The following is a 15,596-nucleotide window of genomic DNA, read 5'->3' on the forward strand; positions in this document are numbered from 1 at the left end:
AATAGCATTCACTGCCATTCAGGATTAAATTAAATTGTAAAACCGTGCTTCCCCTGTAGTGGTCTCATCAGCGAAATACAAGTCACCTCCACAAAGCCATAATTCGTTATTACAGTAATCACATGAATTGGTATTTGTAATTCAAGTTACACAATTACTGCTGGCATTTGCTGAAGTCTTGGAGCCAAGCCTCTGAGCTGGTCTAGAAATGTCTGCGGAATGGCACTATTTATTGACATAATTGTTACTCTATTAAATAGGTCATAAATCAATATCTAGTTAACTGATGTAACTGACCGACACGTTTATTCAGTATAACCGTTTCCATGTAGGACTGGTTTGCTTGACAACATTTCCGAATATTGCCATGGCAATACACTTAGTCCCCGATGGGAAATTTATTTAAGTCACGGATTAAATGACATTCATGCCTCATTATGCTACTCAAGAGTTAGGAACACCCATGTTTTTATATAGTTAATCCTTCATGGTAGATCTAACTAAACAAACTGGGTGTTTGTAACTTCTTTTGAGTAGTATAAAACTAGTAATCACTATGTTTACATTCCATGCAACAACCCTTTGAGAGACGGATACTAAATAATATGAGGTGAGGTAAAATGGGGTTTAGTGTTGCATCCAAGATTTTTGCACTGAAAGAGTGACATGCATACACGTGTGTGTGTGTGTGCTCTCGTTTGTGTGTGTGTGTGTGTGTGCGTGCTTGTACTAGTTCAGACTAATGCCAATTTTATAGTTCTAGCCCACTGAGGTACTATGCTGCAGCTTAACATGAATACCCTACTCAGACACAGTATACCGACTGAGCTGGCCATTCCTTGTTTTAGCCCCTTGATGCCAAGCGCCAGGGTAACAACAAGTACCATTTTTTAACGTCGTTTGGTATGACGTGGCCAGGGATCAAACCCATGACATTCAGCTCTCCAGGCAGACACTCTACCACAAGACCACAGAGGTGATCTAAATAATATGAATTCACCAGTGACGTAGAACTAGGTCTATAATAAGTATGATACACATTTCATTTTGAGTGGATCATTACTTTTCCCATTAGGGTAATACTACAACAAACAGACCAGTGGAGACCAACAACAATGTCTGCTGTTGTATCAGGAGAGAGTCAGTGTGTTGGCAGATGTGACATGTTTGAGAGAATGGTGACATGGCTTGCACAGAACCAGAGACACAGCAACACACGGACTCCCAATTAATCAACAACGTATGGCTGTATCTCTCCCAGGTTTATCAAAACCAGGTCAGAGAGGTCAAACAATTTATACCCAGCGTGCTGCATTATATCAGGGTTCTTTAGTTCAGGCAACAAATTAGCCACGCATTAACCACAGCTTACAGGCGGCATGAACTATCGCAGGAGATTTTTTATGAGAGACTTAATATGAATAAACTATATATCCTCTTACCGACTTAGATAATGTAAAGTTATATGCAGCATATAGCTTGTATACTACATCATAATCTATATTTTAAACTGTTTTATTACAGAAATTAATAATTTAAAAGAAAATTACTTACTTTATATTTGAGGTCGTTTCCTCTGAAAGCATCATGTGGAATTGTGTAGTTGAAGAAGTGTCCGACTGAGGCCGTCGTATCGGCAATACCCCACATCAATGACACTGACGATTCATCACCAGTTCTAGATCCAACGCCATTCATTCCCAACAAATCATTGGAATCCACCACACTGACACTGCAATGTCCTACACCGACCAGCATGAGGCTGACCATCACAAACATCATGGCCATCTTGCTCACTGACGCACCACCACACATTGACCTGACCATATTCCCACACTCACAGCGATGTTCTGTCATAGTAGTAATCCACAATTTGTATCAACCGTTACAGCTAATCCTGGAAACAGAATCGCGTGTATCCTTCTCCTAGTCCTGCTCAGCACATCACAAGGAGAATATCACCTGAAACACAAAGACACACGTTAATACAGACAGAGGTCTGCCAAGAAATGGCAAATCGGAAACAGTTCAGTTATTCATGTGAGTCAAATACATTGATCAGGAATCTGTAGGTTGAAGCCTTTGCAGTCATAACACAAACACTCCTGACTGTACGAACAACTTCAGCTTCCTTCACCTGCTGCCATAGAAAAGAAAGTTAATCTAAATAACAGCACTTCCTCCCATCCCAGCCCGATTAAAAGCCAGCAATTCATACAAATATGTTTAAAGTTAAGCTGACACTATGGTATCACGTTTCACCAGCACTGACTTCCTCTGTGTTCTAATGACATTACGTTGCAACCTAAAAGGCACCCCCTCTCGGGCTCTTCCCTCTCCGGAGCCAAGAAGTCAATCAGAAAAAGAGCGGGAAAGAGCAGACGTCAAAAGAACAGATGCGGCAGACGTACATCTGGCCAGATGTCGACATTCAATGTTACGAGTGGCTGCCGCAGGAGGCAGACCAAACCCTACTTACCAAGTATGCAGGCATGATGCAGTCAAAAAAGGAAATGTTTGTCATGGTTACGCACCAAGAGGAAGCTCAGGCGAACATATAGCCACATGCCTCTCACTCATGGCTGTGTGCCTGGCTGCATGACAAGATATGCCGCTCGGCAGGTCGAACGACTCCATTGCAATCATTCCTCATGTTATAGCCGCTGAACAAACTGTCAAGTTAGGGGGCTTTCTACAATAGCTTTTGATTTTCTTATGAGGTCATATGACCAATATTTATAATGCTTCCCTGGACCCTGTTTCTTGTAGACTTTCAAACCTTGGTGAGATGAGCTGAAAGTACACATAGACTGGCATCATCTTGGGCGTAGCGCTCACATTGATGCTCTGCTCTGCTAGACTGGCTCCAAGCTGGGGAGGTGGGGGCAGAGATCAGGCTAAATAAACAGGCCAGGCAGGACAGCAACTGAATCAGTTAAATGATCTCCGGGAATTGACAGACATAGTCAGCTGTACAGGAGATGAGATTCTTTACAAATAAACACTGGTCAGTCAAGACATCCGAGTGGTCAAGACAGCCCAAGTGGTCAAGACCGGTATCATTGGGCTATTGTGGGGAGGGAGGGAGGGAGATTTGAGCTTCCCTATTCACTCTTTACCCATCTTTATATTCATGGTTACTATCCGGCAGTTGATCACCCTGGACATGATATAAATCTTTGACTACATGGAGGATTTATTTCTAATTTGATAATGCGATCAATCAGATATTTATAGCCCTGACACGGATGTATAATGAACTTTAAAACAATGCACCACAAAATTAGGCATCAATATTTGCCCATCACGTTAACTGCTAACATGTAAAGAGGACTGAGTTTGTAGGGTCAGAAACTTTTAGACATCCACCTTCAGCATATCTCGTGATGTGTGTGTAAATAATTGCAATAACTCGATCCATGATAGATCAGGGAGCCCACATTACACAGCGCCACTACAGTCAAAACTGTTTAACCATCTAAGAGATAATATATCAGGTTCTACTGAACCCCAAATCAAACAAAACATAGCTATTACAAAACATACCTAAATAAAATGTATTATTTTCATCATTACTATAATGCAGTCTTTCATATTATATTATGAATTAATTTGATATTAATCTTATTTTGTTTTATTTAATATTTATTTCAATATGTATTTTAATATTTATTTTTAAATTTCATTTCATTTCTTATTTTTATATATTATCATATATTTACTGTTTCTTCAATCAAAGTGATAGATCTTCATTTATGATAGATCTTCAATCACAAGCTTGCCCTACCGTGAAAGGGGAGCACACAGGAGGTTGCCGACATGACCATACTGGTCTAGATGTACTCTGAGTAATGCTTCTGACATTTCTCTGTTAACCAACCTGGTCCTCCATTAACATCCTAGTCTACATTAGCTCATCCACACCTGTAATGGTCTGTCTTAGTGGTCGTCCCCAGGCTAGACTCGCCATGCATTTGGGAGATTCCCTTTTAAGAAATGATTCTCTCAATATTAATCCACTGATCAACTTCCTCATCTAATTAGACCTCTTTTCCTGAGTAATAACATCCATTTATGTGATAACAAAGTATCATGCCAGAAAATGGTAAAATATTACCGATTCCAATTCCTTTGTAATCATAGGAACCCGAGCGTCTTTGATGCAATCTATAACTTACACTGTTGTCGAAAGTGTTTTGTAGAGTTAACACTTCACCTACAAATGCACACAGTGGAGTTGGATGACACTGTTGTAGGAGGAAGATAATGGCAGTTCAAGGGTTAACACCCCAGTAATCGCTGGCCCATGGGTTCAGACCTCCATCATTGTGTGCCTTGTCTATTTACATCATAAACCAGAACATCACACGACAGGCTATTCTCAAATATCCACAAAAATTATCGCTAAGCGTTTCCCATTTCACTGGCTTTCATAAAAAGGTTCAGAAATAAGCCTTTCTTCACCACCTCTGCACACAATGATATTTGCCCTACATTAATTCTTCATACCCCATGAGGAAAAAGAATGCCAAGTTTTTTTGGATTCCTGAGGAAAGTTGACAGTGATTTGATATCAAAGAACCAGGAATATGTCTGAATCCCTGATGCACACTCCCAGCTAGTCTGTCTCCCAGACCCTAGAGAATAAACTAAACAAGGAGTCCAACTCAAGTCTAGAATGATTGGGCAAGTCTAGATTACCTCAGCTCTAGGCCTGAAATTAAAAACTGCTCTGGGCTCCTTTTGGATTTTATTATTTATATTTTGTTATTTATATTCTGCATCTACTCACATCACAAGTAACATAAAGAAAATAACTGAAGCTATCAAAACTGTAAAATAATAATCAATGAAAAAAACAACAATACCATCTCTAAACATTTGCAAATACCAGGTATCATCACTATTTGATAGTGAGTCATTAACACATGCTCGTGAGAGTCGAAATTGTACAATTGACTGTTTTGGGCAGATATTTCTCATGTGTATGGAAACGTTTGTCGACTTTTTTTCAATACATACTCAATGTAGATTCCTCAAATTACTGTAGTCCTAAGTCCACACGCTGAAACATGCAGCAGGATCACAGAATCATCACAGAACACGCTAGTTACATATCGGAACATTATACATCAACACAGCAATACAGAATACACAAACATCCTGTTTCACCGTTTGATCTGCAAGTGACTTCGTGCCACTAACACCCCAATGTCCACACCGACCCTACCTAGCTGTTACGTCAGGGCCAATAACTTGGTACTGTCCACATACCTGACCCCCAGGGTTACGTAACGTCCCCTGGACCAAGTGGAGGTATTACAGCCTTCTCCTAGTGATAACACTACAAGGACCGGCATGGCTTCTCAGCCTTAATCTGTCATGTCACTGATTACATCGCAGATGCAACATTTAGTATACTGACAATACCGCCTCATCCCCTGAGGCAACATATTAATGAATTAATGGGATCCGGGCCATCATTCACAGTCAAGGACTTCATGACAGTTTTATCTATTCTGTCCAGAATCATGAAAGAATCAATTCATAAACTGCACCCATGGAGAATGGAAGTAAGGTACAACCACATGATAGAAGAAGTCAGATAGGCATAGAAATTAATCCATTATATATTTGTTCACAAAGTATTCAGCTTTCACAAGAGTTTAAACTCCCAACTTTGAAGTACATGGACTTTAGAATGTTTAGAATGGGGACAAGGAATGCCTTAATCAATCTCACCTTTTCGTTCTTAACAACTCTTGGCGTTGTAACTAAGACTGAATACCTGGCTGCCTCCTCTCCGCCTGCACCCAACCTTTGTGACTGTCCGACTACAATACATTCTCAGCTGGATCACATTCACTTTCACACACAACACCACTAGACATTCCGTTCTCCTCCCACTGACCTCTAGGATGGACAGGTGCCCCTTGGCTCTTCTGTTTGCCCCCCTCACAAGAAGGATTACAACTGTCCGAAGACAGAGAGCTATCTGCCCACTTGAGAATGCCTCATGCCAGGCTAATGAAATGGATGAAACCACATGTCAAGTCTTATCAATATTGGAAACTAAATACCTCAGTTAGTGAGATTTACATGTGGGACAGAGGGCGTGGCCTCGGGCCATGTCAATAAAACTTGGCAATCACTTTGATATGTGCCCAGCAATTAACTGGGAGGTGATAATGGGGGATGAATGAAGACCTCCGTACTCTATGGAATCTGGACAGTTCTAGATGAATCATTTTACTAACAGATTGGCATATAACAACACTAACATGAAAAAATCCCAAAAAATGTCATTGTTTAAAATTTATACATGTATACAGTATAAGAGTATAAGATTTTATTAAAAATTGTTTTTTTTAAGTGAATACATGTAAAATTCGAAAAAAATTGTCTACAGATTAAAATAAAACAAACTGACCAACAATTTGCCCATCAGTTCCGCAGGTACTTCTACAGTACATTACACTACCCTATCAGCACACAAGACCTACAACAGCCCAGTCTGAAGTAGAGGTCCGACATGACCCATGAAATGATCACGTTCCTACCGAGATTAATATCAATGAAATACAAACAAGTCTCTGCTCAATGCTGGTGTCCGAAGTGCCCCCTGGTGAGTGTGTGTGTAAATGTAGAAATTGCTGCATGTAGCGCCAGTGATATAGCTGTGTATACCCTGATAAAGTGACCAGCTGTCAGCACCAATCAGGACATCAGCTGGTCAGCTGGAGCTGAGAGGCTGAAGTAGTGTTAATAAGCTGACCAAATGTTTCCACACCATGCTGCTAGTCTACAAAGCTACGTACATCTCTTGATATGATAGCTGTGTCTAAGAGGGAAGGTATTTGTACTGCGGAAAAACACCACAGCTTTGGAATGGCCAGGGAGAAGGAGAACGAAAATAGAACAGTCATAACTCAGGGAGCCTTTTTGTGTATGAAGTAAAAAACTGTGAACATGGCAAACTTTTTGTAGCAGGTCAGATCATCTGGGACAGAAAAATGTTGTAATCACTCAAATCAGATCCAGTTACACTGCCTGTGGAAATTCTACACATTTAAGTCAATGGAATCTGGAAATGTGGCTGTGAATGCCTTTATCCAATTAGACACTGTGATGCTGATTGAATTAAACTAAATGGCCCACATGGTGCTGAATGAGTCACGAATCAGATAAAGGGTTAAAAGGGTATGAACCCAAATTCAAAAACTGATTATTCTGAGTTGTTATTTCCCCATGTGGAGTGGCTGTAAGGGCCCAATCGGGCCATCGCATTGAAGTGCTCGAGGACCCTGATTGAGGTTTCTGAGGGGATGTGCATGCTGAACCACACTCATGATTGAGAATTCGGAATGAACCTCCTCCACAGAGAGATGAAATCAATATTCATACACCACGGCCATTCCACATTTCAAGCACTGCTCAAACAGGGGACAAATGAAAATATGAAAATTTCTTGCTTTTCATGAATATGGTTAATTCCTTTTGAGTTGTGAGCACTTGGTCCAGCAGTTGTAATCAACAACCTCCGCAGTCAGTACGACATGGTCATTAAAATGACAAAACATTTCCATAATCATTAAAAACCTCTGCCAAAAACAAGTCCATTGTCGGATTTCGACAGTAGCATGAGCTTGTGTTAAACACTCACAATCAAATACACCGGCGTAAGCACTGCAAACAAATCGTTAAACATATGACATTGTCACGCTCAGTTAAACTAATGTTATATTTTGGATGACCAAAATGTATGCAATAACACACACACCCCTTGACAAAACAGCAACAACCGATGTCTATGTGCACTTAACATTATCTACAGTATATAACAACAGTTCTTTACACAGAGGGGTGTGTTGTCGAGCCTCGGTGCTAAATACTTTCTTCTGTCCAAGTCTAATGTTCCATCATTATCAGTCCGGGGTTACACGTCCCCTGAGACTCCCAACAAAAGCAATTTCCTTCGTCCTTTCAGCTCACACAAAGGTAAATCCCCGGCTTCTGTCCCTCTAACACAACATGAGAACCCCTCACCCCAACATTCCACAACCACCTCGGGGTCACACATGCAAGTGGAAATAATACCATTTCAACATCAAACACCTTTTTGTAAATCTCTATGCTCGGCAGGAACAAGGGATCTAGTAACTCCACCAGTCCACTATAAACCCGAGACACAGATCTGAATAGAGTATTTGTAGCATGCATGACCCTCCCTCCCTCACACAAATCTCCTAAACTAAATAAGTGGTAATTGGCTCGAGCAATACATAGTTGCATGTTGTCCTAAAGAGAGTGACTTACTTGCAGGTAACTACACACACAGGCTCCGTTAGGTATGTGTCATTGTGCCAAGAGCCAAGAGCAACAATGACCCTTCCTTCGTTTCTTCCTCTCACACAGGAGATGAGCAAAGGGAGACAACTTCTACTGGCTTGTTTATCCCACAAGGCCTGAATGCTAATAACAATTCACCAGCCAGCTGCTCGCAAACTAGAATGATCTTTTATATGATAATGCCATACATGAAACCAAGCTACTTATTACTATGACAACGGAATATGAAATACAAATATGTGAAATATAATGATAAGGAAATATTACTTAATCTAAATCTAATATTACCAATGCAGAGATAAAATTATTGCAGACATTTTTTTTATTCCACTGCAAGCTGCTGATAACAGTAATATGTCACAAGAAATTTGCAAAGTATACATGTGCCTGTGACAGAATTCGGTTAATAGTTCCATGTAATGTCAGACAGTTCCCAAGACTGCCACGGCGGGAATCCTGCACCGGGTCAACCTACACAGAATAATGTAACATACATAACACAAACACTAAACCACAGACACCTTGGGAACATTTGAAATTAAACCCTGTCTGACAGTAACCACTGCACTAGAACACTGAAAGTAGTTAAAAGGCTAAAGAGCTCACAACCTTCATATTGAGAGAGGAAGATACTTAAACACTCCAGCAGAAAAAAGAATATGTACCTTCTGTAATATTAACGAAATAGAAGATGAGGAACAATTTCTGTTGCGATGCCCTCTCTACAAAGACCTGAGACTGGAACTAATATCATCACCGGTCTTAGCTATGCACCCAATATCACTTAAAATACTACTAAATCCACCAGTGCCTTTTGCAAAAATTATCTCATATTTCATTTACAAAATTTTCATGCAAAGAACATCTGCATCTCCTCTCTAGACCTTGATAACATTTGTATACCATTGTGTATGTCAATGTTTATAACTTTTCATTATGACTAGTCATGTTCATGCTTTGTACCCTGCCCCTTTGGGTGATGTATAACAAATCTTCTTCCTGTAACGTGCAACATGATGGCCTCTCAGTAACCTGGACAAGATGACCGCGGACTGCCCACTTGAGAGAACACACAATCTTATTACACTACCATCCTGCCCTTATAGTCGCCACTGACAGGGGATAACACTCGTAATGCCCTGTCTGCAGAAAACAGGGTTATCACATTGGGATATTAATAATATATATATATAACATTAACATTGTCTCTGACTGTCTTGTTATTTGCTCTATCAGCACATGAGCAACACACAGCAAGTATCAGCACACGGAACCAGCACATGGAACCAGCACATGGAACCAGCAAAAAGAGTTCTGTTAAGTCACGAGGACTGACAAACTTTGGTTGTCATGGTTTTACGTAATGCACAAATGTAGAGAATGGACGCAGAAAATTTATATGCAGACAAAATATATGTACGCTGTCCTGACTCCCGAGAGACGCACGATAATATTAATTGTTTCTACATCAAGAGCTGATATGCGTGTCTGTCATTTCATCCATCAATCATGACCAGTGTCCATTTGATCATTGATTCATTCCAGGCTAAAGTAATTATCTAACATACAGTACACTACACCCTTTTATTACGTACAGGACCCGTATATTGCCTGCAAGGACCCGTATATTGCCTGCAAGGACCCGTATATTGCCTGCAAGGACCCTTAAAGTGAGTCCCTGGGAGTCCCTGGACCCCCACTTTTGTGAGGCAAGGTAAAACCTTGGCTGGGTAGAAGTAGAAACAATCAAAATATTTATTTCTGAGACCACAGAATATTCAAAAACAGACAGGTCTAAATCAATGCTATAGCAAAACGTTGTGGCAGACTATGGAACTCGTGGATGCAGTATGCATGTGGCGTACATGTTGAATGTGTGAAATGTGATAAGATCTAGTCGGTGTCAAGTGCTCACCAACCCTACCCGTTTGTCACAACTCACCCATGAAACAGCTCCTTCAGAGGGCACACACAGTATCTGCCCCGGAGAATATTCCACTCCACACAAACTGTTCATGTCATTAGGAGTGGCATGGCAAGAATACTGCCAGTCTGAGCCAGACAGCTGCTGTGATGTGTGTCCTGTACCGTAATGTGTACTGTTTCAGACACACCTAATCCTCAACTACTACCTTCCACCCCTTTAGAGGGAGTGGACTAGTGTCACTACAGTCAAAGATGAGTCCATGTTAAACAGTGGGGTGGGACAACTAGAGCATATGGGAAGGAAGTCCCGAAACAGTTCCATTAACTGTCCCTGGTTGATGTACAGCCGAGGAAATAAGAGCCACATTTGTGAGAGTTGTGATTCACAGAACACCTTTCCTGACATCTGCTTTCACACTTCCCTTTCAAAATAGCTCCACATGAAAGTACTGCATGTGACAATATTCATCCTGTTTCAACACAGTGTTCAAGTAGCAGCCCTATTCATCATATTTAGCTGCTAGTTATAAACAAAAATACATCTGTTGATAAATCTTTCATTTACCAATAAACATAAAAAAAATATTTTTTAAATCACATTTTCAATTTACCTATACAAAGTAATACAACATTTATAATTGGCAGCTTCTCAAAGAAGAAAACATTCATAATTGTTGTTACTTACAGATTCCCTGCTCGTATAATGTTATCCGGTAATAATCCTGCGTATAATATCCACACAGTGACGTAGAATGGTGTATCCCACCACAACACCTCTTTATCTCAATAGCATCAGTAGATAAGTGTGGTGTAACGAGCTCTGTGACTATATAGAGACACTGCAGCCAACTGGCCCACTGGCTCATGACCTGCCAGCAATTTCACCCCTGTACAAACACACCAAGTTGATTGGTCAAGCTGACCACTCTAGATTGAGTGACAGTCTGGTCAGCCAATCACTGGGCTGGACTCACAAGCAATGCTATCACAATGTTAAGTACCCAAGCAGAGGTTTGGGGTCAGACAGATCACAGCAAATGTCTCTCTGCTTGGTTTTAATCGTTTACAAACACACAATGGCATATGGTCACAGTGAAGTAAAACAAAGTATGTGATGAGGAAATGTGAAAATAATCTGGCATTCAGTTTTTTCTCTAATAATGCACAACAGTTTTATACCAAATCTCAGTGGATACAATTAGGTTTTCACCTTTGGTATTTGCCACAACATAAGTCATTAATGGGCTCCTAACTGACCTTTCATTGTCACTAATAAATAGATATGTTTCCAAAAATATACAAAACATAAAAAAAAAGAAAACCATTGGGCATATTTTTCACAAATCAAAATTGACATATTTGCTAAAGAGGATTAATAAGCAACAATACATTTACAACTTGGCAGACAGCATCTAAATCAGAGATGATCTTCTAAAATAATATTGTCTAATTGTTTACACCGTGTGATATAGGTTTTGTATGAGTTTTGTTAATCCCCGGGTGGGATGAGCTAACGACTGGGGGGATTATGTCGATCCCCGGGTGGGATTCTACACCAGATAATGCCTGTGACAACATGAGGAGTTGGATCATTAATAGGTCGTTAGCTGAAACACCCAATTAGCAGCTGCAGCTTCTGACTGGCAGCTGGACTAATTGTGAATTAAGGGGAAGGGATTAAGTGATGTGTTTAGGAGATACAGGTGATAATTGAGAGTTATTCCCTGCCACTGCTGCAGGGCAAACACTCAAACTCATTTTGGTTTGGACTGGCAGCCTGACCTTAGACTAACATGTAGTTCCAGAAATAGTTTACTTGAAAATATACATCTACAAAATAAAATAATACAATCCAAATTGATCCTAGAGCAATGCTTAATTTCTGGAGCTGAGGCAATCTAGACTTGCCAATTATTCCAGACTTGAGTTTGACTCTTTTTTTAAATTATTCACTAGGGTCTGGGAGACAGACTAGAAAGAGTCAAGATTCAAAATTTAAGTTTCAAGATTCACGATATGTATTTTAGAGAACACCCTCAAGGGGCCGGGTATAAATCTGTACTACAGATACAAGGTATGTATTGTAGAGAACACCCTCAAGGGGCCGGGTATATATCTATACTACAGATACAAGATATGTATTGTAGAGAACACCCTCAAGGGGCCGGGTATAAATCTATACTACAGATACACCAAGACATCGGAATATGAGACGCATCGACATGTTCAGTTTTCAGGAGTCATTCTCTCGCTACCACTGTAACAAGATCAAGAAGGAAGCCAGGCTTATCCCAGATCCTCCTGGACAAACTGGCATAATGCTGCCCACTAACCTCTGTCACTTCAAAGTCTACCCGTGTCCAGGAAATAGTGCTGCAGCCTCGCAGTCCCCTCCAACCTCCGTCCGTCCCGTCTTACGTGCAAGTCAGTAAGCCTGCACAATGTCTTGTCAGAGCGGGATTGATCCCGGTGACAGATGCGAGGACATCAGCAGACTGTGATTGTACCCTGACTCCCCCCAGCTGACACTGTACACAGGCCGACCATGCACTTTCTTTAACATGTATCCATGTATGGTTTCCATTGCCATAACTCTTCGTCTCAAATTATTGTCTCTAAACAGCAGCTGTGGCCAAAATCAATCTGCTCTTTAATGTTGCTTTATGCCAGTGTTTTCTCCAGCTTACGCCGGCAGTTTCTACTCTCTGACTTTGTTATTCAAGTCCACAATGACTTGTATATTATTTGGTATCAGATGTGTCAGGGCAACAACAATCTGCAAATTAAATTTTCCATATTTCACATCTGCTGTCAAAAGTTTGAGAAAAAAAAATGTCACAAGTGTGATTCATATGTGAATGTAAATTACCATGATATATTATGTATTCAGAACACACCTAAATTTCAACATGTCTGCAGAATGTAACTCCTGGCATTTGAAACACAAAATATCAACTCTATTAACCGTGCATGTTCGCCATAAATCTGATAATTCCAGAAGTGCCCGTTATTCTGCCCGTCTTCATTATTTCGCAATTCTGTCAGCAAATATGTTTTCAACACCTTCAGCAAATATCAAACTGTAAAAGACACCGTTCATTTGCTATGAATTGCACGCAATCAATAAAAGCAAATAAGCAAGGCCTCAATATGTCCCTTGCCTGACACCTCCCTATTTAATCCCCACCTGGACGCAAGTGTAGGTTTCAAAGAAAAGCCAAACTCTATTGACATAAATTAAACATGACTTGAGCACGGCGTACACCTCCAAGGTATCAGTAATAAATCCATTCAATTCCCTGAAGTATATATTACCTGTTGGAGTGGTCCCCTACATATACATTATTTAAATTATTTATATGTAATGTTCAACTCTAAGCCTTCAGTTCCTCCACATGTTTTTGTAAAATTCAAAATAAAAATATACTATTTGCATTTTCATTGAAAACTTCCAAAAATATCAGACTGACAAGGTTTTTTTTAATATGGCTGATGGTAAAGGTCACTTTGACAATCTAAATGACAATGAGATGCTGCTGTCAGATTTTAGACATACAAAATTTATGATGACCAAAACCAGTCCAAGATTATTATTATCATGACTGATCAAAATCAACTTTTAAGATAATTAATTTTTCATAAAATCCTGTATAATGGGTATTATGTTTGATTCATATTTTATTCCGGACCTGTACTAATTTTACATTTCTTGAGTATCCAAAGTACCAAATTGAAGACTGCCTGAAGATTGAAAGTACTTGTGACTTTAAAAATATTTAAAAATAAAAACTGAAAAATAACAACACATGTCACATTAGATGTGGTTTAATACCACTAATACTTCTTGTGGCGTTTCAGCACAATCACACCAGGGGAATTCAAACCTGATCCTTGCGAGTGACAAACACACTAACCATTGGCCCACTACTTCCTCCACAGTCTCCACCCTTAAAGAGTTCATACAGATGTGCTACACACAATCAAGGGTTGGACGGTAGCTCCACTCCATGGTGTAGTTCTTGGTGGCAGATTTCCAATATTATCTTGTGACCAGCTGTGTGTGGGAGGGGATGTGTGGGTGCTTTGTGTGGGTAGAGTGGGCGTGGCTGTGTGGTTGTGTGGGTTCGGTTGTGTGGCTGTGGCTGTGGCTGTGGCTGTGTGGTTGTGTGGGTTCGGTTGTGTGGCTGTGGCTGTGGCTGTGTGGGCGTGGCTACAATCCACCCTGCAGCCACATCAGATGCCGTCTTTGGATTCTGGGCTTGCATAAATCTATTTTAAACATATTCCTAATATTAATGTCACGGTGATATCTTTAGAAACATGAAGAGGTTTCCTATTTTAGCTCTGAGCTCATCTGATATTGTCAGTCACTAGGCACAGTGTGATATGCAAAACGATGCAGCATAAGAGGGAGGGGGGGGAGGGGTCGCCAAAGTATATCACAACTGTATGGGTGGGGCCATGAAATGTTCTAAATTTAAACATTATTTGAGTACTGGTCAGCTTTTTTAGGGAGAAGGAGGCCTTGTACAAATGTTATATACAAATACGATACAGTCTAACACTAATCCTGTGAAGACCACCATGTGAAATATCTGCTTCTCTGCAGCCTGTTTATTAATAAGATCATTCGACCGGCACATCACGGTTAATTACATTTATTGAACTAAATAAACAAACATCAATGGAGAATGGAGCTGTTTTTTTCAGCAACATCTGCAAAACCAGATATTTTTTCTATTAAATTTATCTGCCAAAATGTGTTTTCACAAAAAACCCAGCTTACAACAATGTAGTTTTTGAGGCTGAAAATTTCTCTCTTTGTTTTTAAGTGTTAGAAGCACAAATATTTTTTGATGGATAAAATTAAAAAAATTAAAAAAGTGAGTGAGTTTGGTTTAACGCCGCTTTTAGCAATATTCCAGCAATATCACGGCGGGGGACACCAGAAAATGGGCTTCACACATTGTACCAATGTCTGGAATCGAACCCTGGTCCTCGGCTTTACGAGCCAACGCTTTAACCACAAGGCTACCCCACCACCCCACACCCCCACTAAATATCAAATGATCCATCCCTTAACCATGTTAACAACACTTTGTAATCATGTGATGCACACTGAGTAAGTTGAAAACACCCACAGAAGCAATACCCCTTAGGCCTGAACTTCTGAAAACATGTACCTGTACCCACTTGGTATCAACTGTCAGGTATTGGGATCAAAACCTACACAACACAACAATGCATCAGCATCCCCCTCAGGAAAGAAACATATTTATACAAGTTCATATATATAATCCAAGCTTCCACAAAGAACAATC

General features: G+C 40.2%; 1 protein-coding gene across 12 annotated transcripts in view; it reads right to left on the reverse strand.

Moving 5' to 3' along the window:
• The window catches only part of LOC124119459 (dystroglycan 1-like), a 98,410-nt gene that overhangs the window by 18,669 nt on the left and 64,145 nt on the right, over positions 1-15,596 (reverse strand). For 4 of the 12 annotated variants that reach the window (XM_046481952.2, XM_046481958.2, XM_046481953.2 and 1 more), the window contains one exon: positions 1,555-1,962. In XM_046481952.2, the coding sequence (XP_046337908.1) occupies positions 1,555-1,857 (303 nt within the window). In that variant the 5' untranslated portion in view covers positions 1,858-1,962. Of the gene's footprint in view, positions 1-1,554; positions 1,963-2,053; positions 2,188-2,218; positions 2,265-2,297; positions 2,444-8,316; positions 8,436-10,291; positions 10,448-10,960; positions 11,124-15,596 lie in introns of those variants that run through there. The other 8 variants (XM_046481954.2, XM_046481955.2, XM_046481959.2 and 5 more) reach the window with 8 other exon arrangements.

This window comes from Haliotis rufescens, unplaced genomic scaffold (genome assembly GCF_023055435.1).
Source record: "Haliotis rufescens isolate VD_foot unplaced genomic scaffold, xgHalRufe1.0.p SCAF_71, whole genome shotgun sequence".
NCBI classification, from domain to species: Eukaryota; Metazoa; Mollusca; class Gastropoda; order Lepetellida; family Haliotidae; genus Haliotis; species Haliotis rufescens.